The 27,098-nt window shown below is 41.1% G+C and overlaps 2 protein-coding genes across 2 annotated transcripts in view; one reads left to right on the forward strand and one right to left on the reverse strand.

Annotated features, from left to right (window-relative positions):
• LOC306858149 (muscle M-line assembly protein unc-89-like) overlaps positions 1 to 18,774 on the reverse strand; it is a gene marked incomplete at its 3' end in the record, with an annotated part of 46,023 nt that extends 27,249 nt beyond the window's left edge. The window contains exons 1-3 of the mRNA XM_079398548.1: positions 18,650 to 18,774; positions 11,585 to 11,899; positions 70 to 384 (exon numbers count right to left, since the gene is read on the reverse strand). Coding sequence (XP_079254674.1) covers positions 70 to 384; positions 11,585 to 11,899; positions 18,650 to 18,716 — 697 coding nt within the window. The 5' untranslated portion in view covers positions 18,717 to 18,774. The remainder of the gene's footprint in view (positions 1 to 69; positions 385 to 11,584; positions 11,900 to 18,649) is intronic.
• The window catches only part of LOC306854330 (NACHT, LRR and PYD domains-containing protein 12-like), a 217,474-nt gene that overhangs the window by 112,230 nt on the left and 78,146 nt on the right, over positions 1 to 27,098 (forward strand). The gene's annotated exons all lie outside the window — the stretch shown is intronic.

The following is a 27,098-nucleotide window of genomic DNA, read 5'->3' on the forward strand; positions in this document are numbered from 1 at the left end:
GCTACTTAAAATACTTTCTGATTGTTGAGTAGATGGCTTTGAATTCTAAATGTGACAACAATTACTTACCAACAGTCACACTGTATAGTCCAATGATGGTAACTGATTTTCCACTTGCTCTAGCAGTGTAGAGTCCACTGTCTGTCTCCTGTATGTTCTTCAGTGTTAGAGAGTAGTTTTCAGTGTTAAAATACACTCTATCCTTATAGGAAGAATGAATCTGTACTGTACTAGAATCATACGAGACTACAATATCTGAATCATCTTTTAGCCAGTCCAAATCATCAAATTGTGGGATCTCATTTGCAGGTTTTTGTATAGTAAGATGAACAGAATGTCCTTTCTGAACAGTTATTGCTGTTGGTTGGATTGTGTCACTGGATACTGTGGGGAGAAAATAATAATTAGTTATGACATTAAAGATGATTGCTGAATTTAATTAGGAGCCTCTAAAGATGCCCGTCCATTTAAGTTTACCAGAGAGTAAAGGTAGTTCCCTGTCGATACTACACTCGTACTGCGTCGCTAGACGCTATGGGGAAAAACTCCTTTTTCTCCGAGGACTGAGGACTTTTTCAATCACGCAGTGTGACTGCACGGCCATTGGTTCGTGCAGTAATAAAAAACGAACCAATGGCTCGTCAGTGGTACTGCACGAGCCTATGGCGGCAAAGCCCGCCAGAGCCCGCCAGAAGGGGCGGGGTCATCTGGCTATATAAGCAGGCGCTTCGCCATAGGAAAACAGATCAATTCTCCTTCAGCGACGACGATCATCCCTTCGCTGACACTCGAGACTGGAAGACGCTCGCCGTAGAAACGCCTCGCTGCGGATAGAAGCTGCCATTTCCTCTGCACCCTCTCGCTGCTCTGCCTGCTCTTCGAGCCGCTCCAGCGACCTGTGCAGATGCCAGGCTCGTCCCCTGCGGCCATCCGGTGAGTCTAAAATCAAATTTCTCTGAAAGAGCAAATTTCAAGCGACGTTGTTGCAAATGTCGCACTGCGAGTGTGGCTCGCGCACGAAATTCTGCACGATGCAGAAGGGCAGTGAGCGCTTCGCCTCTGTGGGCAACGCCCACACAGACTGCGCGTTCATTGAGACAGAATGCTCACTCGAGTATGAGTCTCGCTCTTCTCCACTCGCTGGCCTTCTAGCAAGGCAGCTCCGCTCTTCCGTTTCTCCTCTCTCAGCAAGCTCGGAGAATGAAACGATAGGGCCACGGGGCTAAGTAACCGGTTTTGAGTGATCCCACGCCGGCTCAAGAGCCCGCGTGCTCACTCTTACCGCAGCGCTCTGATCCGCCAGTGTTTTTACACGTGAGAATCACCGCCCCTCGTTACATGAGCGGCTATATCCTCCTAGGCGAACCGGAGTAGAAAGCTATCTTTGACAGCTTTGCGTGTGCGTGTGAGTCGCTAAAGCTGCTCCCTCACAAACAGACTGCTTTCGTCGAAAGCCGTCCCTGATTCGCTCACTATAAGGCGCCACTGCCTTCCCCGCTTTCATGTTCCTCTTCTCCCAGACACCTCGGAGGAAGGAACACTTAACTCGCGGAGCGGAGCGATCAGGCTTGAGTGATTGCACGTCAGTATATCTCGTGTGCTCACTTTAATCTGCCGGAGTGTGTTAAACACGCGAGGATCAGCGCTCCTCATCGCACTGAGTGGCACAATCCATTTATACAGATCTTACAATACTGCGCTGGTTGGCCCCGCCTTCCCCGCTCTCACTCTCTGGAAACTGAGAGATCGTGGGGCTGAGCGGGCAGGCTCGAGTGATTTTTGCGCGCTGGCATAGCCCCGCGTGTTTCACTCTGCACACAGCGCTTTGATCTGCCGGTGTGTTTGCACTAAGGATTAGTGCCTCTCGCAGCTCTTTGATCTGCTCGCGCTATTTTCACTATTAAGCTGTCCTTGCTGCGCTCGCGGTTGTACTACTTCAACGAAGTTGGCCCCGCCTCCCCTGCTCTCGTATTTCTCCCCTCCCAGTTACCTCGGAGAAGAAATATCAAATCGCGGGTTTGAGCGTTCAAGCTTGAGTGAATTTACGCTGGCCAAAGCCCCGTGTTTCACTCTCCATACAGCTTTGATCTGACAGCTGACAGTCTGTGTCTTGCCCTGCCTCCCCTCGTCTGCTACGAACGGATCTGATGGGATGTGTGCATCAGTTTTTGATCTGCCAGGGTGTTAACACACAAAGATCATCAGCACCCCTCTTCTAATGAGTGGTTTGATCTTTTTAGGCAGATTGATAGAAAGGGCTGTCATTATGATTATCTCTGTCAGGTTCAGACTCTAGACCCCGCCCACGGGGGGAGTCTAGCGCCGCGAAATGGCCTCTGTCACGCCTCTGAACACCCCGTTTAGCTCGGTGTGTCGACGGCAATGTGTTTGTGTACATACTGTTGTGAACTGGGCCCATTTATATAGCGCCCACACAGCCGATCACTACTATAGTGAGGAAAAATAAAACGCAAACATTTTCAAAGGAATAATTTTCTCTTAACAGGCGTGTCGAGTCCCCACACGGCGACTCGCCACCCAAAACGGCCTCTGTCATGCCTCTGAACACCCCGTTTAGCTCGGTGTGTCGACGGCAATGTGTTTGTGTACATACTGTTGTGAACTGGGCCCATTTATATAGCGCCCACACAGCCGATCACTACTATAGTGAGGAAAAATAAAACGCAAACACTTTCAAAGGAATAATTTTCTCTTAACAGGTGTGTCGAGTCCCCACACGGCGACTCGCCACCCAAATTAATTCCAACACCCTTGCCACACGGGCCGAGGCCTGGCAGGCCATCCCCGGAGTGTCACAGTGGGTTCTGGGGATTATAGAAAGAGGTTATACACTTCAATTCGCTCGAGGACCCCCGCGGTACAGCGGCAGAGTCCCCACCTTAGTGCAAAGCAGCAACGCTCACGTTCTGCGAGCCGAGGTGGAGAAATTGCTGGTGAAAGGAGCTATAGAAATAGTTCCCCCAGTTCAGAGCGAATCAGGCTTCTATAGCCGTTATTTCCTCGTCCCCAAAAAGGATGGCGGCCTCCGGCCCATCCTCGATCTCAGACGTCTGAACCGCGCCCTCATGAGACGGCCATTCAGAATGACTACATTGAAGCAGATCCTCTCGCAAATTTGCCCAGAGGACTGGTTCTTTTTGCTGGATCTGAAAGACGCTTATTTTCACATCCAGATAGCCCCCCCATCACAGACGATTCTTGAAATTCGCCTTCGAGGGTGTGGCTTATCAATACACGGTCCTGCCCTTCGGGCTGGCGCTAGCTCCCCGCACTTTACGAAGTGCATAGACACGGCTCTCTCCCCTCTGAGACAGATGGGAATCCATGTCCTGAATTACCTCGACGACTGGCTCATTCTGGCACAGTCAGAGGCAGAGCTGGTAGCACACAGGTCCCTCCTCCTCTTGGAGAACTTGGGACTCAGGATCAATTTAGCCAAGAGCTCCCTGTCCCCCAGCCAACGAACTTCGTTCCTGGGGACAGTTTTCGACTCCGCCCGCATGAAGGCGAAAGTCGCACCAGATCGCGTTCTGGCCATACGGCAGCTCGTGGCTTCCTTCAAGATTGGAGCCTCCTACCCACTCAAATCGTTTCAAAGAATGCTGGGCCTCATGGCCTCCGCATCGCCAGTTCTTCGGTTGGGCCTTCTCAAGATGAGACCCCTTCAGTACTGGCTGAAACCTCTAATTCCACCTCATGCGTGGCGTCATGGACGCATTCGTGTCAGGGTGAACCGGGCCTGCGTGTCAGCCCTGGTCCCCTGGAGGAACCTACGATGGTTCGAACAAGGCGTGACAATGGGTTTGGTTTACAGAAGGAAGGTTGTTACAACAGATGCTTCCTACACAGGTTGTGGAGCTCTGTGCAATGGCAAACTGACCTTCGGCTCCTGGACGAACGCAGAAGGACAAATGCACATCAACTGCCTCGAAATGGAAGCAGTATGTCGAGCTCTTCAGTTCTTCCTGCCAGTCCTGAAAGGTCACCACGTGCTAGTCCGCTCGGACAGCATGACGGTGGTGTCGTACATAAATCGCCAGGGTGGGCTCACCTCGAAACGCCTTTTCGAGATGGCAGAGTGCCTCTTACTATGGGCACATCTCAACTTGCGTTCACTGAGAGCAGCTCATGTGCCCGGCATTCTGAACCAAGGAGCAGACATGCTCTCTCAGAACAATGTCCCCTCAGAGGAGTGGATGCTCCACCCACAGACGGTTCAAGAAATTTGGTGAATCTTTGGCAGGGCAGAGGTCGACCTCTTCGCCTCCAAAGACAACTCTCACTGCCAGATTTATTTTTCGAAGAGCGAGGACGCGTTGGCCCATGAATGGCCCAACCTCCTTCTTTACGCTTTTCCCCCGATCGCTCTGATTCCTCAGGTAATCAGGCGGATCAGGGAATGCAGGCACAAGGTGCTTCTATTGGCCCCACTCTGGAAGAACCAGCTTTGGATCCTGGAGTTATCGCAGCTGCTAATAGCGGCTCCGTGGCCTATTCCCCTGAGGCGAGACCTCCTCTCCCAGGCGAACAGAACGATCTGGCACCCCCAGCTCAAGCTGTGGGACCTGCATCTATGGGCACTCGATGGGACTCTGTAGATCTCCCCGAGAATGTCCTGAACACCATTGAACAGGCTAGAGCCCCGTCTACGAGACGCCTCTACGCCTCTAAATGGTCGGTTTTCTCCGCCTGGTGTCAAGCCCGCGATAAAGACCCGACAACATGTGACATATCAGTGATATTGTCATATCTACAGGAGCTGTTGGATAAGGGCCGCGCCCCTTCCACGCTCAAAGTCTACGTGGCAGCTATAGCAGCTTCTCACGCTCCTATAGCCGGACAGTCGGTGGGCCGGAACAACCTGGTTGTCCGTTTTCTGAGGGGATCTCGGAGGCTCAATCCGCCCCGACACCTCACAGTCCCTGCATGGGACCTGCCCACGGTCCTGAGAGCCCTTAAGGGCCCTCCTTTTGAGCCACTACAATCTGCAAGCTTAAAAACACTGTCGTTCAAAACCGCTCTGCTACTAGCGCTAGCATCGGTAAAGCGAGTAGGTGACTTGCAGGCTCTCTCTGTAAACCCTGCCTGTCTTGAGTTTGGGCCTAACGACTAAGGTCGTCCTAACGACTAAGGTCGTCCTAAAACCAAAACATGGCTGTGTCCCTAAGGCGCCCAGGTTATTACGCTCTCTGCGCTCCCCTCTTCTGAGGAGGACCAAGAGCTCAACCTTCTCTGCCCAGTCAGGGCATTGAGAATATACATCGAGCGTTCCACGCCATTTAGGCAGGCGGAACAACTCTTTGTCTGCTTTGGCGGCCGCACCAAGGGGTCTCCGGTCACAAAGCACAGAATATCTCGATGGTTAGTTGACGCTATCGCACTAGCATACTCCTCCCTGGGCCTCCAGAGCCCCATTGGAGTGAGCGCTCATTCCACGAGAGGCGTGGCCTCTTCTTGGGCGTGGTCTAGTGGTGTGTCTATGGCAGACATTTGTGCGGCGGCCGGCTGGGCCTCGCCGTCCACATTTGCCAGGTTCTATAGATTGGATGTCCCGGCCTTACAGGCTAGGTTTCTCTCTGCTTAGATGGCACACACCTGTCTTAAAGCGGTCCCCTCAGGCATTGCCTGATTCTCCAAGAACGCTCTTGGCCCCATTCCTGGTGCTGAGGCTGTACTTATGACCGTTGAAACGATTTCTAGGCTGGACTGACCTCTGAAGAGTTCGGTCCTCATGCCTCCTGCAGGATGCTTCCTGCTCATAATTGGTCCCTCTGAGCCTTACTGCTCAAGGCCAGTTTTATGGTTGTCGTTTCTCTTCATGGCATGGCGGGATTATATTTGTTCCCCATAGCGTCTAGCGACGCAGTACGAGTGTAGTATCGACAGGGAACGTACTCGGTTACTAACGTAACCTCGGTTCCCTTAGATACGGGAACGAGTACTGCGTACTATGCCATGCCATGCAGCTGCACGACTCAGGTCGTCGCTTCAGTCGAATTGGCCTGTTTTCCTATGGCGAAGCGCCTGCTTATATAGCCAGATGACCCCGCCCCTTCTGGCGGGCTCTGGCGGGCTTTGCCGCCATAGGCTCGTGCAGTACCACTGACGAGCCATTGGTTTGTTTTTTATTACTGCACGAACCAATGGCCGTGCAGTCACACTGCGTGATTGAAAAAGTCTTCAGTCCTCGGAGAAAAAGGAGTTTTTCCCCATAGCGTCTAGCGACGCAGTACTCGTTCCCGTATCTAAGGGAACCGAGGTTACGTTAGTAACCGAGTACGATTTTTTGTTTTTTTAAATCAAAATAAATGTGCAAAAAGTTGTATATCATTACACTTCTTTTTTTTATGTAAGCATTGACTTTAATATACAGCTCAGAATGCAGAGGACGAATTTCTTTTTGGAAAATGGGGGAATCCACCTTCTTAGGTGACTCTTATGGGGGGCTTTACTGATGAGATGCGCATGACAATCGCATGCGATTAATTGCACAGCCCTACCGCCAATCCAAGCTGTATGCTAATTATCAGTCATCTTTGATGATAGTGGTCCTGACAGAATTTCACTCAAGTTCATTTGTTATTCAAGATTTCTAGCAAACGTCAATTTAGTCTTTTCTTTACAAATTAATTAGATGCACATTACGGATGCCACTTAGATGGATTGCCACTCCCGCTTTTGCCAAGGTGCTAAACTTTAACACTTAGCTTTAAATTAGCTGATTGTATTGTGGATACCTTTGATACAAGCTATATTTTTGTTGATTTTGATTCATTTATATGAATTACGACTTTTGATGTTTGAATATTAGCATGTTTTTGTATGCATTCAAAAGGAAAAAGGAAAGTTTTTGAGCACCATTATAGCAGAGTGATGGTAGTACTGTAACTTCTTATTATAATACCAGACTGTCATAAAGCTTTGAAACTTGAAAGCTTTGAGCATAACAATTTGAAACAAAGCCAGTAGCATTCACAAATTGCTAACTGATTTCACTATTAATGATCATACATGAAATGATTTTTTAGGTAGTTTGTTTGAGTGGTAATAAAAATACATGAAAACACGGTACATCAAATCTTTCTTTCAGTATTTTAAAAAGTGTTGTAAAACCATACCACCGAACTCAAAACAGTTTGTTAATCTGTGTAAGACAACTTTACTGAAAAAGATTTAGGAATCTAAATATTGTCTTACCCTGTCTACATTAAAAAGATCATATTTTAATAATAAATGTTAACCCTGTACTTTGAGTAGTATACAGTGACTTGGTACCTGTGTTGGAGCTCAGATGACTGATAAATATCACAGAGAACACCAGAAGAAGATGAATTAACGCCATTTTAGATCACCCCGGTTCATGCTTACTTATATCTCCAAATTCAGAAGAGGAAGTGTCTGACATACAGGAAGTTACCCACCGTTAAACAGCAAAACAACAACTTATGACTGTTAACTGGTGACAAAGGCCTTTGTAAACCTCGAAGAAAATCTATTTGGAAGATACTGATTCCCATAGAAAGAAAAAAAAACTCACATAGTTTTGGCCTTGTTGGGCATATTTAATTTAATTGTCTCGAGTGTTGTAAAAAAAAAAAAAGACAATTTCAAAAGCATTTAGACTAGAGTAATGATTTTGCAGAAGTAAGCATGTGATTTTGTGACTAATGTTTTTGTGTGTGAGAGGATATGATATGAGGAAGCGGATAAAACTTTTACTGGAAGGACTGCTCTGGGAGGAGAGGACACGGGCAGTCCCATTGTTATATGTGGTTTCTTAATGTACTGCATGTCTCACATTCCAAGATGGCGCCAGTGTCCATGGCATGCCGTCTGTCTCCATGTTGTCTGCTTAGTCTGTTGTTTGCTATTGCTTTATTTTTTTTGTATATGTAGTCGAGATGTCTCTGCCTTGCTCGTCTATCATCGCCAAACACTTTATAATATTAGAGCTTCTGAAGATACACTGTCTGGAAGATATGTGTTGGGAAACAATCAGACTATGGGCCTTCCTCCCTTCCTGGCAGATATACCGGCGTTTCTACGCCAACCACCATGAGTTATTCCTCGTAAGAAGTGTTGGAGACGACGGGGGAAGCACGGTAGTGTCCTGGTTAGATTCAAGGCTTACCTGGCGTCCACATGTGTGATGTCAAGTCAAGTCAAGTCAGTATTATTTGTATAGTGCTTTTAACAATGCAAGTCGAAATAGTGTCATTCTCCTCTGGCCAAACAAAATCAGCAGTTTAAATCTAGGCTGCAGCAGAGTCAGATTGTGCAAAGGACTCATCTGGTTCCTGTGGTCTTATCTCGATGGCCGTCTAGGAGACAGGGTCTTCACTGGGGATCAGTCTATGGGGCTCATCTAGTTGTCCTGGTCTCCGCTGACGTTCAGGGCTGTAGAGGTCATCTCTAGGTGCTGATCCACCATCTGATCTGAATACGGACTTGATCCGGGTGGCTACGTTGACCTCGGAATAAGAAAGAAACAAACTAATATTAGCGTAGATGCCATTCTTCTAACAATGTAACAAGTACAATGGGTGTTTTGGGAAGTGTTTCCGGTTCCGGTTGACCCAATTAATGCAGCCTGCTGTCCAGCGTTCGCTGGAAATGAGAGGCCGGTGGCTCCGTCCTGTCTTCCCCAGACAGAGACCGATCTGTCGACTGTGCCTTCTCCTATGCGGGTTTGGGTCCGACTCCGCAGAGGTGCTGTGGATTCTTCGAACCTTCACCCGCTAAACCGTGCGGCGCTGCCATCCAGTGAGTATCACACTCTTCGTTTGGCTCTGATTAATGCTAGATCGCTAGCGAACAAGACTTTTTTGCTTAATGATTTTCTCACCTTATGCTGGATTTTATGTTTTTGACAGAGACCTGGCTTCAAGCTGCTCAGTTAACTTCTTTCTCTGATCTTCTTCCTCCCAGCTGTGACTTTCTAAGCTCCCCTCGGACCACAGGCAAAGGTGGTGGTCTGGCTTCTGTGTTTAAATCTGTTTTTCACTGTCGGGAGATCGCAGTGGACGCCTGCAACAGTTTTGAATTGCAGCATTTTGAGACAAATTTTCCCGCGACTGTGTTATGTGCGGTGGTATATCGACCTCCAAAGTATAATAAGAACTTTATTCAGGACTTTTCAGACTTTGTGGCAGGGATTGCATTGAAATATGATCATTTTTAAATTATTGGTGATTTTAACATACATGTGTGCTGTGAATCCAGACCTCTGGTTAAAGAGTTTCTCAGTCTAATTGATTTGTTTAATCTCATGCATGATTTAAAAATATGGCTGGATCAGAACTTTCTTTCTCTTAATGAAAATAAGACTGAGACTGTTGTGTTTGGTCGTCCTGGGGATCTAAATGCTTGTGTAGATGCACTTGGTAATTTAGGATTGTATGTTTGTCCATTTACCAAGAATCTCGGTGTGAATTTTCGACAGTGCTTTTAAATGTGAAAAACAGATTAGTTCTGTTGTAAAATCCAACTGAGACTATTGGCTAAAGTCAAGCCCTACCTGCCACGTAAGAAGTTTGAAAGTGTAATTCATGCTTTTATAAGTCTAGACTAGACTAACTGTAGGCGTTGAAGAGATGACTGATCCAAACCAACATATAAAGAGTTACATAGTCCAGAATGGACTATTACGTTTGGACTATTGCTCTCGTTTCTGGATTATCTCTCTGCTTTGCCCCTTTGGATACTGTTTGCTGATCGTCGACCCACGCTTGTTCCACGGATTGCTGTGTCTTGCCCTTGCCATACCTGTTTGCCCCTGTCTGACCCTGCCTGTTTACTGACTATGTTTTATAATAAAGCTTTGCATATGGATCCGCACATCTCGCGTCTCGTCAGCCCCGTTACACAAACGATCAACTTTTAACCATTCAAATAATTAAATAATGGTTTCTTGTAGTGTGTTTTGGGACATATTACATTAGGATTTGAGCTTTTTTTTTTAGTTTTTTTTTTTTTTTAAGGACCAATTACCAGTAGAGACCAACAGGCACCATTGCAGTTTCCATTAAAACCAATACAATTCTCATTATAAATCAGTAAAACCATTACAAATTATGTGCTGGTTTTTATTTTATTGTTTTCAGCATGGGATTGAAATAAATATACATTATTGTATGAACTATAAAAAGAGCAGAATGCAAAATGTATATGACAATGATAAACATAAACCTAGAATCTAGAAACCTGAAACAACAGAATTCTTCAAATTGAGTATATGCCTCTTTGTGTGTGTGTGATGTTAATCAGACTAATCAGCTTATAGGCGACTTCATTTACTGTATTTTCTAACTCAATATCTCTCAAATGTAACCCGTTGTAGAATCACTTGGACTTCTCCAGAACGTCCAGATGGCCAGTCCGCCCCTGCCTGTACACATAAGAACTGCTCAGACTGTTGGAATTTTTCATTCCAACGGTCATTGCTTAAGACACACCTGCATTCCTTGGCTTGTATTATGAGTTGAGTTGGGACATTGTGATGTTTTGTTTATGTGTGAGCTTTTCCGGACATTGTGAAGCACTTTGGTCAACCATGGTTGATTTAAACCATCTCAGCATGGTTCCCATTATAAAGTAACATATAGTATTACTATAGTTGCACAAGTTGATCTTCCTTGTCTGTACTTCACTTTCATGACATATTTGTAGCTGTCATGTTTTAGCTTTAAAAGTATGCAACATGCGGTTAGTGATGCTTGCATGCTCTAATTTTTTGCACAAACTGTCGGTTGCAACAGGCCTCGAATCGGGCCAAGCCAAGTCAGACCCAAAAGCGGTGTGTGGCCAGCCTTAGAAAGCCAAAAATAGTTCTTCTATTGCATCGCTACAAACCTCCCTTTTTGAAAACATTATTTTTAATAATGTAGTTAAGTTGCTCTTTGAGGTGTATATTTGTACCACAAAAAAAGTCTCTCTCTTTGCTCTTGAATTGATCTTTGAAAATATGATGTTTTATTTGCTTATAATAACTGTTAAGCGAATAATAATACAGTTGTTGTTTTTCTTCTGTAGCTCCGGTACAGTAGTTGGCTCAAATTATTGCATTGAAAAGGACAAGGAATATGATCCAAGTGAGATAAACAGATCTGGTGGTTCCGTGACTTCTTGTATCTGAAATGTAAGCACTTTCTTTAATATATACATTCTGTTCACATAGATGAACAGAATGTCCTTTCTGAACAGTTATTGCTGTTGGTTGGGTTGTGTCACTGGAGACTGTGGGGAGAAAAAAATAATTAGTTATGACAGTAAAAATTATTGCTGAATTTAATTAGGAGCCTCTAAAGATGCCCGTCCATTTAAGTTTACCAGAGAGTAAAGGTAGATTATTATTATTTTTTTTTTTATCAAATAAATGTGCAAAAAGTTGTACAGCATTACACTCTTTTTTTTATGTAAGCATTGACTTTAATATACAGCTCAGAATGTACTAAACTGAACGCTACAAAATTGTGCTAATCTATGAGTTAAAGTGCTATTTAAAATACTTTCTGATTGTTGAGGAAATAGCTTTGAATTCTAAATGTGACAATTAATTACTTACCAACAGTCACATTGTATTGTCCAATGATGGTAACTGATTTTCCACTTGCTCTAGCAGCGTAGAGTCCACTGTCTGTCTCCTGTATGTTCTTCAGTGTTAGAGAGTAGTTTCCAGTGTTAAAATACACTCTATCCTTATAGGAAGAATGAATCTTTACTCTATTAAAATCATACGAGACTACAAAATCTGAACCATCTTTTAGCCAGTCCAAATCATCAAATTGTGGGATCTCATTTGCAGGTGTTTGTATAGTAAGATTAACAGAATCTCCTTTCTGAACAGTTATTGCTGTTGGTTGGATTGTGTCACTGGATACTGTGGGGAGAAAAAAATAATTAGTTATGACAGTAAAAATTATTGCTGAATTTAATTAGGAGCCTCTAAAGATGCCCGTCCATTTAAGTTTACCAGAGAGTAAAGGTAGATTATTATTATTATTTATAAAATAAATGTGCAAAAAGTTGTATATCATTACACTTCTTTTTTTATGTAAGTATTGACTTTAATATACGGCTCAGAATGCAGGGGCCGAATTTCTTTATCTTAAAATGTAGATAAAGTGCTATGGGCTGATTTTGTTGCGCAATAGCTTACAGAGCTAGGAACATAGATTTCAAACTCTGAATTGAATTTAACAAAAAAAAGTCAAGTAAACTGTCAGTAATAAAATGAGAACAAATAAATAAATGAAAAGCAATAGCACAAACAAAAACAAAAACAAGACACAAATGAAATTAACAGTGCATTATGTTTTTCAGGTCTTACAGTAAGATTCAGGTACAGAAATATTACAGCTATTGAATAATCTGTTCATCTGTAAAATAACACTGGATAGTCTTCACTGTATAAAAAACATTGTAAGATATCAGAGAGTGAATCAGACAAAGTGAAGAGGCGATCAGAACATTGAATTCCAGCTCCTTAGGTTTCAGAGAGACTCCAAGAAACAGGATGTAATAAATCTGTCCAGATTCGAACACCAGCTAGTTTGAAGCAAAATAACCAGCAAACCTCTTTCACAAAACAGCTTGCAACATTGAGACAAAAGAACACTTATTGATAATTCCAATTCAGGAAAAGACTGTCAAATTTGTTGCAAGTAACCAAGACTGATGTTCACATGTAAACCTGTGATAGAAAATCACGAGCTACAGACTCTCTCTTGGGCGTGTCTCCACACATAGAAGACAGACCAAACCAAAATTCCTTTGTCTAAAGAACATGTCTTCGTTCTCCTTAGAATTACACAAAGACTTTCTTTTTCATATGCCCATAAAATCATCCTAAAAGGACATTTTTATGCAGAACCCCATATTATGTTTGTAACCCACATATCATGTTTTAATCAAATAATATGTATGTCTTTTAATCATTATTGAATAGCTGCAGGATTCAAATGCATGTTTGATATGTATGAGTTTGAAAATTCATGCTTTAAATGTTTCTTCCAATCCTTTGTCAAATGTATCATTAGTCCCTTTCACACAGTAAACCAGTAAATTGCCATAAAATTACCGGAACGACTTTACCGGTAAATTCAAAAATGCGCTGTTCACGCAGGCAACAACATTCCGTCTTTTTTCCCGGAAAAGCACCATTCACACATCCATTCCAAAATACTGGTAAATTCCGTGACATCATTAACCTCCAATGACTGCACTTGTATTTGTAAACATGGAGGGGTATATGCGATCAGTCTTTTTGTTGATGGTTTCATTTTTGTTTCAAATTTTGCATTCATGCAGCTGCTTTTGTCCCAGAGACATCTTAATAGATGACTACAAACCAGTGCTTAATTTGTAAATTTCGAGGTCCCGGAACAAAGCGGGGTGATGGATCCCTGGATTAGAGGGAGAGGTAACGGAGCATTCAGCCGATCACATTGGTGGCCAGTTTAAGTGATTAACATTTACATTTATTCATTTAGCTGACGCTTTTATCCAAAGCGACTTACAATTGCTATATATGTCAGAGGTCGCACGCCTCTGGAGCAACTAGGGGTTAAGCAGCTGAGAAGATCGTTGGTGTCTCTCTCCCCTCCCTCCAGGACATCTACAGCACCCGTCTCACCCGCAAAGCCCTCCGCATTGCAGGCGATCCCACCCACCCGACACACAGCTTCTTCAGTCTGCTGCCATCAGGGAGGAGACTGCGGAGTCTCCAGGCGAGGACCAGCAGACTGAAGGACAGCTTCATACATCAGGCTGTCAGGAAGCTGAACTCCCTCCCGTCCTTGCCCCCCCTCCCCTCTTTCACCCCCATTTAACACAGCAACACACTAGGAACTCTGACTCTGTGACAACCCCCCCACCGACCAACAAACTGTGACCGGCACCTGTCACTTGTGCAGCATTGGCTGATCACTACCCATCCAACATTGACTGCAAATTACCTCTTCGGATAGTCTGACAAAAACTATCCGAACAGTCACTTCGACTTGTCACTTTAACAGACTGATAAGCTCTTCTTGCACTACACTCATAACAAAACAAAACATCTGCACAGTTTTGTTTTTGTTTTTGTACATTCAACTGGTTTGCACTCCATCTATTCTGCCATGTGCCTTATGCACTTTATCTATCTCTCTTGTTTTTATTTTCTACAATGTCCTCAGACTGATAAGCTCTTTTGCACTACAAATATATCTACACAGTGTTGTTTATTTAACTGGTTTTGCACTCTATCTGCCATGCGCCTTATGCCACTTTATCGATCTAATTCTTATTTTTTTCTACAATATCCTCATTTGTATAATTATATAGTTGTATGTACATATGTTTAAGCTGTATTTATCTGTATCTGAACGTGTTTAATGTTAACTGTATGCACCAAGGGTCTGAGAGTAATGCAATTTCAATTCTCTGTATTTATGTACTGTACATGTGGAAGAATTGACAATAAAGCTGACTTGAACTTGAACTTAAGTGTCTTGCTCAGGGACACATTGGTGTCTCACAGTGGATTTGAACCCGGGTCTCTCACACCAAAGGCATGTGTCTTATCCACTGCGCCATCACCACCCTAACAGCGTGCATCACTTGCTTTTATTACATTTTGAAAACACCAATTTCCAGGCCTGGGGGGGGGGGGAAATACAAAAAAATAATGGAATTTTATTTCACAAATCTCTGTAATAGAGTTATAATTAATCATGTCCAGAATTTCATGGGGGATTGTGTGTTTATTTCATAGTTTTACTCATTCCCACAGCTTTCAAGTTTATAATGAGGGGAATTCCTGCAAACATTTATTCAAGATAGCAAGTAGGTTATATGAGTAAATAAATCCACACAAACTAGCAGATTAAATCAGTCATTTGAAAACAGTGTGAGTGATTCAGCTGGAACACGTCTTCTCTCTTTCACTCCATCAAAGCGGCTTCACATCAGCGCATCTCGTCTGCAACGAGCAGCTGCACAACGATCCAAGACTTTCGCTCGCATTTCGGGACAGTTGACAAAATTGTAACTTGCTTAATCGGGTCATTGTTGCATAGTCACAAAAATGTATAATTTGCACGTCTTTTAAAGCCAATAGGTACTTGTGCTCTCCAGAGGCTGTTTCAAGGCTGAGCGCTCACAGTTACATCCATAGCCGCCTATAGCGAGTATCATATTGAGTTATTTCACGTAGTTTGTTGTTGAACTTAAGTGGCCAAACACACACAAAATTATGCAAAAATGGCCGTCCTGGCGAGTATCCAGGTTTTTTCTTAAGTAAATGTGAACAGTTGAAAAAAAAACTGTTATGTTTACACAAATGCAGCTGTCTGTGCGACGGACATGGGCGGATACATGGGGAAGTGTGGAGTGAATGCGTCATCTGTGTCAGTGTTTTATGATTGGCCCGGAGTAGAGTCTTACGTCAGCGCGTTCTGAACTCGTACGTGCTCATACCGGCAATTTTCCTTCTGCGTTCACACACAGCAGAATTCCGGCAATTTACTGGTAATGTTACAACTTCTCATACCGGTAAATTGCCAGAACGAAATTACCGGTATTTTTGAAAAGGTCCTGTTCACACATGATCTCTTTACGGCAATTTACCGGTAATTTTCCGGAAAAGTCTGTATGTGTGAAAGGGCTTATAGTCTTGTTATAGAAATCGATGTTAAAAGTATACTTTGCAAGAGCCTGTACAGTTCGGACCTCTGACTGAACAGATAACAAGTTGATTTATTAGTGGGGTGGAGAAACAAAGCAATACCCCGAGCAAGGACAGTATCTAATTGGTCAAGACGTCCAGATGGGACGGTCTGAAAGCCGAGTTTAAAAGCTCAGGACACCATCTTTTTACCTCTTTTCAAAACTCACTCTCTTCTTCACTTTTGCCACTGCGTGCTGCTCTTTGAGCGTGCTCTGGCCCACGTGCCATAATGAGAAGGAAAACAACTAAAGCCCTATTCGCACGGGATTAGTATTATCTGGGGACCATGTGTGATTTTGAAATTACCCCACATCTGAATTTCGTGTGGTGCATTCGCACGGGATAAGCCAAGCCTGTGATTTTACTCGAAATTACTGACTTATCTCCGAATACCCGGATGTCAAGACTTTGAGAGTCCCGTTCTATGGTCCAGATGGATAAGAAAAGAAAGAAACTAATATAGTTTTGTGCCCCGTGTCATTTACATGTCACCAGGTTAAAATAATATCTCAAGTTTTATGCTTGATTTATTTGTAACGCATTAAACCTTTTCAGCTTTCTCTTTCTGCAAATTGTATGGTGTAGCGATATGACAGCACCCAAAATATCATCAAACACTCAATCGCAGCTACATTCTTTGCGAAAGATGGATAAAAAGGCGCACAGGAAACAAAAACCTTGAAAAATTATATACGACCCGCCAAATGCTGGCCAAATCACAGAGATGTCGATTCGCACGGGACTAAAATTATCACAGGACCTCGGTGTTCGGCGAAATATGGTAGGTCATTTGCGGGGGAATTTTTACTTTACAAATTACAGACATGGCCAATTCGCACGGGATTAAGATCACAGACAACCTCCACAATTATTACAAATGACTGGAGGTCACCAGGTAATACTAATCCCGTGCGAATAGGGCTTTAGTCTCGTTACATCCTTTTATTCTTTTACTTTAGTTTCTTTTCTTTCCGTGGAGTTTCGTGTTCTAATGTAAGTTTGCTACAAAGTCCAGCTCTGACTGCACTCGCTTCAAACTTCGAGCAGACCAACTCCGCATCCTCAGCCAACGCCCAAGACCTCACTTCAAAGACTATTGAACTTCCAGCCAATCAGACACTGCGGGGAACCCCTGTCTGCAAGAAGGACACAAAGGAAACCCGTAACACAGGCAATGCAAGCAAGTAACGCCTCCAAGTTCTGAATTGGTGACTTTAATATAAATTTTAGCCTCATTGAGAAACTCAAAGCGAGGGTTAAATAAGTGATTGATGGTTGTTCAGGTCTATGCAATTGAACATATTGCTGTAAACTTGGGATTTCACATTTCCATTCTCTTAAACTCATCCTTTCCTCACTTTCTCTCTTTCTGCAACGTGTGAATGTGTGAATGCTTGTGTTCATTTGTTAGATTAGTTTATGTCTTAGGTTTATATAAATAAAATCTGATTTATATTGAAAAGAGAAGTATCTTGTGTTTTCTGCTCATAAGTTAATGTCTTAATCTGCCGATCTTGTTACAATGCTGTTTAATAGTGTTTTCACTATATTTTGGATGTTAATATCCAGTACAGAGTTTGTCATACGGCTCGTTCAGTGAATCGCCGTAACAGTGATTCTGTTCAAATCCCTATAAAATCATAAATTATTCCCTTTGAGCTAAATTAAACTATTTCTTTAAATTACATATTAATATTATATGTGTATTACGTTATAACATTAATGACAGGTTTATTAAGACAGCTGTCTCTAAGACCTCATGCATGGATCTAATACACTGTTATATATGTGTTTTTTTTCTCAACTGTTTACTTTCACTTATATCAACTATGTTTAATATAAACCAGGCAGTGTTTACTTGAATACTCATCAAGACGGGCATTTTGACATAATTTTGTTTGTATTTGGCCATTTGCGATTTCACTTTTTTTTTTTACGTTAGTGTGCAATGTTGCTTTTTGAGCATAAACAATATCTACAAAGTTACGAAGCTGAAAGTTCAATGCAAACGGAGATATCTGTCTTATAAAATTCTGGCAGTTTAATGCCTTCAAGTGATTCATCTGCGATAATGAACACAATATTGACTAGCTTGTCAATGAACTACGGCCTCTGAAAGCGGCATCTGAAAGCAGATGTTGGAGATTTAATTCTAATCACAGAACTGGCTTTACTGACGAGATGCGCATGACAATCGCATGCGATTAATTGCACAGCCCTACCGCCAATCCAAGCTGTATGCTAATTATCAGTCATCTTTGACGATAGTGGTCCTGACAGAATTTCACTGAAGTTAATTTCAAATTAGCTGATTGTATTGTGGATACCTTTGATTCAAGCTATATTTTTGTTGATTTTGATTCATTTTTATGAATTATGACTTTTGATGTTTGAATATTAGCATGTTTATATTTAAGTTTTTGTATGCGTTCAAAAGGGAAAGTTTTTGAGCACCATTATAGCAGAGTGATGGTAGTACTGTAACTGCTTATTATAATACCAGACTGTCATAAAGCTCAAATAAAGAAGCTAAATTAGTTTTGAGAAAATGAAATCCAGCCAATTTCAGAAAGCATAACGATATGAAACAAAGCCATAGCTAAATGTTGTAGCATTCACAAATTGCTAACTGATTTCACTATTAATGATCATACATGAAATTATTTTTTAGGTAGTTTGTTCGAGTGGTAATAAAAATACATGAAAACATGGTACATCAAATCTTTCTTTCAGTATTTTAAAAAGTGTTGTAAAAACCATACCACAGAACTCAAAACAGTTTGTTAATCTGTGTAAGACAACTTTACTGAAAACGATTTAGGAATCTAAATATTGTCTTACCCTGTCTACATTAAAAAGATCGTATTTTAATGATAAATGTTAACCCTGTACTTTGAGTAGTATACAGTGACTTGGTACCTGTGTTGGAGCTCAGATGACTGATAAATATCACAGAGAACATCAGAAGAAGATGAATTAATGCCATTTTAGATCACCCCGGTTCATGCTTACTTATATCTCCAAATTCAGAAGAGGAAGTGTCTGACATACAGGAAGTTACCCACCGTTAAAGAGCAAAACAACAACTTATGGCTGTTAACTGGTGACAAAGGCCCTTGTAAACCTTGAAGAAAATCTATTTGGAAGATCCTGATTCCCATAGAAAGAAAAAAAAAAACCTCACATAGTTTTGGCCTTGTTGGGCATATTTAATTTAATTGTCTCAAGTGTTGTAAAAGAAAAAAAAAGACATTTTCAAAAGCATTTAGACTACAGTAATGATTTTGCAGAAGTAAGCATGTGATTTTGTGACTAATGTTTTTGTGTGTGAGAGGATATGATATGAGGAAGGGGGTAAAACTTAGACGTTTACTGGAAGGACTGCTCTGGGAGGAGAGGACACGGGCAGTCCCATTGTTATATATGGTTTCTTAATGTACTGCATGTCTCACATTCCAAGATGGCGCCAGTGTCCATGGCATGCTGTCTGTCTCCATGTTGTCTGCTTAGTCTGTTGTTTGCTACCGCTTTATTTATTTGTGATACAGAACACATTTATTTGCAATATCTGAAGATACACTGTCTGGAAGATATGTGTTGGGAAACCATCAGACAATGGCAATCCTGGCAGATATACCGGTGTTTCTATACGCCATAAGCACGAACGGTCCCGTCACTTTCGAAATTAGGTCTCTCTTGATGAAATCCGATAGTCCAAAGCACGCAATGTAAGCAGTTTTATCTTTCCCGCACCTGAATGATTTAGCGATGTCTGGAAATAATCATCTGAAACAATTCCCCCATTTCCTCATTCACAATAGGACTGGTGTCTAGTCACGGTGTGGAAGACCCAGAGCACCTCCGCTCTTAGTGTTGACTCTGATCCAAAAGCGACACAGAGGTCCCCATAAGAGGTCCGCTAAACTTGCACTTCCCCATAGCTGAAAAGTAAAATCGGTTTGAAGTCTGTGGTACAATCCGAGTGAAACTCACGCCAATAACAGAAAGCTGATTGGCTGTTGCATGTTGGTCTCATTTGTAGTCGTAATACAGCGAATTATATTTGGACTAGCGAAAGAAAGAACTACAACACCACGGAAACAAACAACAACAACAAAAAACAACATTCTAAAGTGCGCTGCATGGACATCGGAAAATTAAGACCTGTTTAAAATTATTTAAGACCTAGAACAGTGAATTTAAGATTTAAACTGCTGATTTTGTCTGGCCAGAGGAGAATGACACTATTTCGACACTATTTCCCCGTCTAAATACTGTAAAGCTGATATAAAGCCACCCAGCTTTATATCACATATTGGCGTCACGAACAGGATGGAAAGGAGCAGAGGGTGAAAAACCACGTTGGGCTTACTTGACGAGCAACACAAATTAAGTGGCCACTAAAATTCCACACAGTTCAAACTGGACTACCAGTACACTACTGCACAAATACAACAATCTTTTTGCCAGCACCGGATACCATCCAATGCACATCCATGACATTTGCACATCCGGTTTATATATAATCTGCTGCATCCTCGCATAATACTGTGTGTATATAACGTAGAATGTGTACTACATACTGTGTATAATGTGTATCGGTAACTGTATGTCTGTCTAATAGTACACTGTGTGTACTGAGTATATGTATGTGTATATTACACATTGTCATCTGTATAAGTCTGTACGTATGTATGGTAATGTCTATATGTAAATTGTATCTGCAGTGTCTGGAGCACGCTCTCAAGAATTTCACTCACGAAGGCACACGTGCTGTGGTGATGTGACAATAAAAGTGATTTGATTTGATTTGATTTGAAAAAGGTAGGCAGTTTATGCTTATATAATTAGTTTGTGTTGTTTGCCAGTTAGCCCTTGGTGGTAAGAACTCTTAAAAATTGCTCTTCCAAATTTAAAGAACAAAAAGAAAAGAAAGGGTTTTGATTCCAGAAGAAATAATTGCATGCACAGATCTGTTTTACTGTCAAGAGGGCCTTTGATGGATGACGTAAACGTTAAGCAGATATACATTGCATGCAATGGTCTGTGTTTATTGTTAAGTGGGCCTTTGATGGATAACATTAAACGTTAAGCAGATAAAGTATAGGAAAGCGCGCAAAGTCCTACGGTTACCGCTCTGTTGGCGAAAGGAAGGTTACGGAGGTCTGTACGGGTAGGCAAAAATCCTGCAGAGTGCTGCTTTTTTACTGTGTCGAGGAAGGTTATCAGTGAAAGAGCGAGTAGAACTAACAGGTCTCTCAGGAAGAGGGTAATATAATCTATTTTAATGTATGTGTCTGTATGAGTGCTTGTGGCTGTATGAGGAAATAAGCTCTGTATCTGTTGCACCAGAGGTGTGCACCCCTCCTAGCCCATCACGTGAGTGTGGTCAGGAAGCGGAGATGGGCGCGGCTGGTGTTACGCTAGGGAAGAGTGAATGAATATATGAGCCCTAAATAAAAACAAATAGGGACAAAGGATGATTTTATGAGCCTTAAATGATAAAGGGACTTGTATAAATGTTGCATATAAAAGGTGTTCCAAGATGTGGACTTTGCAGATTATTGAAATAATAGAGTAATTAAAATAAGATATACATTTATTAGATGACATGTCTTAATAGATGAATAAAAATATTGCATGTGCTTAAAACTTTATATATTATATCTGAAGACGTCTAAAATTTGTATCTTGTTATCCCTGGGAGGCAGTGTGAAAGTGAATCTATTACAGAGTTTCAAATATTTGGTTTTGAGTTAACTAAAGATAACTTGTGCAGTGAAATGTTGAATGAGAGCAAGATTGGGTGACCAAGTTCACAGAAATTTTATTTTATTAACATTTATTTTATTTATTTATTCTTATTTAACCTTTTTGTTAAGGAACCATTGAAAGAGATGGTTGCAAAGTGACAATTAGATAAAGAGCTGATTGCTCAGAAACAATTTAGTCAAGAGTTTATAAAGGTTCAATTTGATTAATGCAGTCTCTGAGTGTTAAACATTTCAGATGGCTTCTGGAACAGAGCCTTGACAAAAGGAAGCAAATAACTGGAGTCTGTCTAACAACGAGTCTCGACGAAGCAAAGACTCAGCTGCAGAGAGAAGAAGAGTGAGGGGCGGATGGATTGTCAACTCCCTCCTGAAAGAGGAGGGCACACGTCAACATGGAGAAAGGCTGACTTAAAGCAGAAAAAGGTGAATCTTTCACTTGAGACTTTTCCTAAGGGTAATGAGAACATCCTGAAATGCAAAACTGGCAGGATCAGAAAAGCCAGAATGAGGAAGAGGCAGAGAAACAACGGAGAACATACACCACAACATCAGTCCTTTGAGTGCCATCACTGACTGACGACTCAGTGCAACAGCTAAACAGCTTCAACAGACTGGTGATCTAACCAGAAGCACTTCCATCCCTTCCCTTTGTGTACACAGGTGCTGCATATTTAATGATCACTCACTATAGAGACTGCTTCAAATTTTGTTATTTTATTAGTTGTATTAAGCTTGATTATTCATGGGTCTCTCAGCAGTTCTCTGAATTCTGTATTTTAACTAACATTCTCAATCTGCTTTTCAGTAGGTACCAGTCCAGCCATATGTCTGAAAGAAAAAGGAATTATGACAGACAGAAGTGGGTGCTTGACTCACCAATCAGATAAAAATTAAGATGGTTTTGGCATAGTGAGGGCTATCTCATTAACCAACTAAATGTACAACTTAATCATTGAAAACAGTGCTAAGCTTTACAAATGAATAAAAATTTAAAAATAGCATCAAAAAGGGTAGACAAACTGTCTAATAAAATAAAAAAAATAAAACAAAAACAATATTGCTTCTAAAATAAAAAATACTGGTCACTCCATTTTGTTTAAAGGTAATTTAATAGGGCTAGATTGAATAAGATAACAATATTTTTTTTTACTCCAGAGATCCAAAATCATGAAATCATAAATGCTATCATCACTGGGGGTAACAAGATAGAAATGTTGATGGCCACGGATCCTAGATTATACAGAGATCTCCAATCCTCTTCTCAAAGTATCTCATGAGCAATAAGAAAAAGTATCTGACTAAACTTTAAATTACACAAACAAGTGACATTTGAGAAATTAAAATTGACTCTCTCAATTGCACAGATACTGCGCTGTTAAATTAAACTATATGGTGACTGATGTTGTCCAGATGCAATGTGACATTCAGAAACTATGTGGAATGCTACCAGGTCTACGCTCAGTAGACTGTAACGAAAAGAGTTTGTTTTATCCTATTCAGAATAGTATAGTATATAGTATATATATATTCAGTAGATATAGTGGAACTCAGTTTATAAAACAAAAAGATACATGAATTAGTAAATTGAGAATAAATTTGAAATCATTTGAAAAATAATAAGGATGCAGATAACGGAGTAAAACCAAATTCTTTATTATATTATAGAAAATGGTTATTAGCCCTATACTCATTATATTGACAGCAATGTATTTGTGAGGGCTCAAAAAAGGGGCCAGGACAGCCCTCAACCCACATGAAATTTCCACAGGTCACACCAAAAAAAGATAACTGGCCAGATGAGCAAATGAGCATGCTTGATATCACTAACAAACACTGTGAAGGTTTCCATTTACAGGTTACAGCAATTCTATCAAGGCCAGGAGGGTTTGCTACACCAATAAGAACCACTTCAACAACCCCCACATAGCATGAAGTGAGGGGTGAAGGGCGTGCTAGTAACGACTGTCACGGTTCATGGACCCGTGTGTTCTTTTTGGTGTCTGTCTAGTCTGTGTGGGAGCGTCTGTTGCCTAGTACCGCAGCTGGCAGCGTAATCAGAGTGTTCGGCTGCAGCTCATTTGCGCTGCCTTTATCTAGCTGGCGTTGCATGCGTGTGTTGTCGGTTCGTTAATCTCGTCTTGTTTTCTGTCAGCTCTCCTGTGTCCCCGTTCAGCCAGTTTGGAATATTCTCGCTCATCACTGGATTACCTGACGGTGTGGATTATCTTCACGGCGGTTGTGAGAGTTCTGATTTCGGCTGAAGTCCCAACTACTGTCGTCTCTCTCTGTTACTAATAAACCTTTTGCTCTCGCACTTGGATCTGGTGACTATTCTTCCTGACAACGACCCTCCCTTGCCAACGAGGGAAAGACCATTGCAATGACTCGCAAAGAGTCACCCTGGTGAAGATGGAATGATTGATGGGAGATGCTAATAAGGTAAAATACTTTGGAGCAGATGTGGTCCAACAAATGGAAAAGAGGAAGTGGAAAGAAAAGGAAACAACAAGCAGACAACTCAGGAAACGGTGAAAAGAAGAGACCAGTGACACAAGATGAAGTGCAAACTGATGAAAGAGATAAGCAAGGATCTCACATTCTTTTGTCAGAGAAGCAGAAAATAGAAAATATATCTGATGATCATCACATGCCTAATGCATCTAATTCTACCAGCTCAAGCCGTAGACAACAGCACCCAGACTTGCCTAGACTTTTCAACCCTCATCTGTATCTGGCAGTGGCTTTTACTTAATACAAAATGAATAAGAATTGGACGAGAAGCAAAAAATATTTAGATAATATAGACATATTGTAAATAATAATCAAAATATCAGACATAAAATATTAACATTTCAAATGTTTTATGGGAAAAGGTAAAAGAAAATAATTGGTATAACTAGGTAAATTACACACAAAAAAAGGGGTGGGGGGCTGCTTAGTTTGCTTTGAAGCAAGACTAGTCTTATATATTGGACCAATACTCATACAGTTCACGGTGTAGAATAGAATGCTTTAAGAGACAGAGGTTCTCAAACTTGTCCATTCCACGACCCACCTAAACAAGTATAGGCTAATCTATTTCAAGACCCACCAAAATATTTGAGATCAAAAAACAACAAAATTACGTTAAGCTTAATCTTAATTAAAAGTTTATTGTGGCAGAAATTAAGTATTTAAGAAAAATATCCATTTTACCTTATAGTACAACTGTAAATTTTCACTAAATACTATTTAGGTTTTAATTTTTCATTTAAAGATGAGTATATGAAATGTAATCCGTGCTGAGAGTGTTGCTCATCACGGTGTTAAGCGCAGAAAATGCTCATATGATCCATCCGTGTATGAAGGGGAGAGTGGAGCACAGCCCAACACTTTTTATTTTAGCAAAGCAGAACTATCTAAAACAGTTTGGAGATTAAAATATTTGTGAAATAATTGTAAATATTTTTAAATAGGCCTAAACAAACCAAGATAACACATTTATTTCAGCCAGAAATTTACTTTTGCAATGATTAAATAAATGTTCAGCGATATCTTCAAAAGATTTTTTAACTTTGGAACATTTTTCTCTAGCCTAGTAATGATACAGCAAGGAAATAATAGGAAATGTTTCTAAATTTTGTTATGATAGCCAAGTCAAGTCACCTTTATTTATATAGCGCTTTTTACAATGCAAATTGTGTCAAAGCACTGCACAATATCAAAAAAAGGAAAATAATGTGTCAATAAGTTTAAATAGTGTCTTTGCAATCAGGTCGACGATATCGCTGGAAATGAAGCATATTTTCTTGATCTGGTAAGAACTCTAGCCGCTGCATTTTGGACTATCTGTAGCTTGTTTATTGAAGATGCAGGACAACCACCTAGCAGTGCATTACAATAGTCCAGTCTAGAGGTCATGAATGCATGAACTAGCTTTTCTGCATCAGAAACAGGTAGCATGCTTCGAAGCTTAGCAATGTTTCTAAGATGGAAGAATGCTGTTTTTGTAACATGGGAAATATGATTTTCAAAGGACAAGTTGCTGTCTAAAATAACACCCAGATTTTTGACTTTAGAGGACGTAACAGTGCAGCCGTCTAGTTGCAAATTATAATCCATGAGATTCTGTGTACTGTTTTTTGGTCCAATAAGTAATATCTCGGTCTTATCTGAATTTAGTAGGAGGAAATTATTGGTCATCCAATCTTTTACACTTTTTACACAATCTATTAGCTTAGATAGTTGAGAAGTTTCATCTAGTCTTGTTGAGATATATAATTGAGTATCATCAGCATAGCAATGAAAACTTATCCCGTGTTTTCTAATAATATTTCCAAGGGGCAACATGTAAATTGAAAATAGCAGAGGACCTAGGACAGATCCTTGTGGTACTCAATACTTTACTGGTGATAATTGAGATGACCAGTAAAGTATGGAGCTATAGCGAAATATTTTAAATCTTGTAGTGTTACAATTAACCCCACATTTGTGCCCCGCTCACCCCGTACAAGTAAAATGCTTTTTACATACCATTTCTCTATTGGGAGGCAGACAAATGCATACGAAGGAACGAAAATAACTTACTCTTTATATGGTGTGAGTGAGTTTCTTCTCATTAATATCCTAATGCAGACTGGGCCTCTTAATAGTGAACCATCGCTCTGAGACTCTCGCTGTTGTTACAACTAGTGAATGCCCGCACTTCAAGACATTCAAAGTATGTTTTAAATCGCGGCCTTTGCGATTCGAAAATCGCACTAAGCAATATCGCAATTCATAATTAATGTTGGTATATCGTGCAGCCCTAGACTAAACTGAGTATGTGTGTGCGTATAATAGAAATGCAAATTTAGCTGCAGTCGAGTAACTTTGAACACCACCTTGTCCCACTCTGCAACCCATAGTTTGAAAACCACTGGCTTAAGAAATATCCAGGACTATCTAGTGAAATGGGAATAAATGTAATAAAACTGGGAGGTAAATGCTTAATAGAAAGAGGCGATAATTAAATACTTTTAGAAACTGTACCCAAAAAATGGCATTATGCCCATACTGGTGCTAGTTTCTCCAATCTACAACAAACTACAGAGAAGCGATTGAATTACAATGCATACGCACCCGTAAATGGCCAATAGTAAGGAAAAAGAAAATACAAAAGCCACAAGGAAACCTACAATTAATGGCAAATCAGGAATTTGAATGTTATGAGAAAAAGGGACATATTGATGTAGGAAAAGTTGAAGGAAAATGCCGCAAAATATGGAAAACACCACGATGTAAAGATGACTATTTAATGATAAAACAAGGCCCACCACCTATATTTGATGACACCGATATTGCAGTGACAGACATGTGTGGATTAGAATAAGGCCTCTTAACAACGTTACCTGAAAAACGGTCAGGATTATGTACTAGGGTTATGGTGACACATAAAATGAGTCACATCTCTCTAGAAGAGGAAGCAACAAATGAAGAAAAATCCACATCTAAAAGGGCCTATGAAAAAGACCCTGCAGTTTGTTGGTCAACCTAAAGGCATTCCTAACACATTTAATGCAAGAGATGATGTTAAATCAGGGTTTGAATCAATATAAATTGGAATTAAGAAAAAA

This window comes from Barbus barbus (assembly GCF_936440315.1).
Source record: "Barbus barbus genome assembly, chromosome: 3".
Classification (NCBI taxonomy): Eukaryota; Metazoa; Chordata; class Actinopteri; order Cypriniformes; family Cyprinidae; genus Barbus; species Barbus barbus.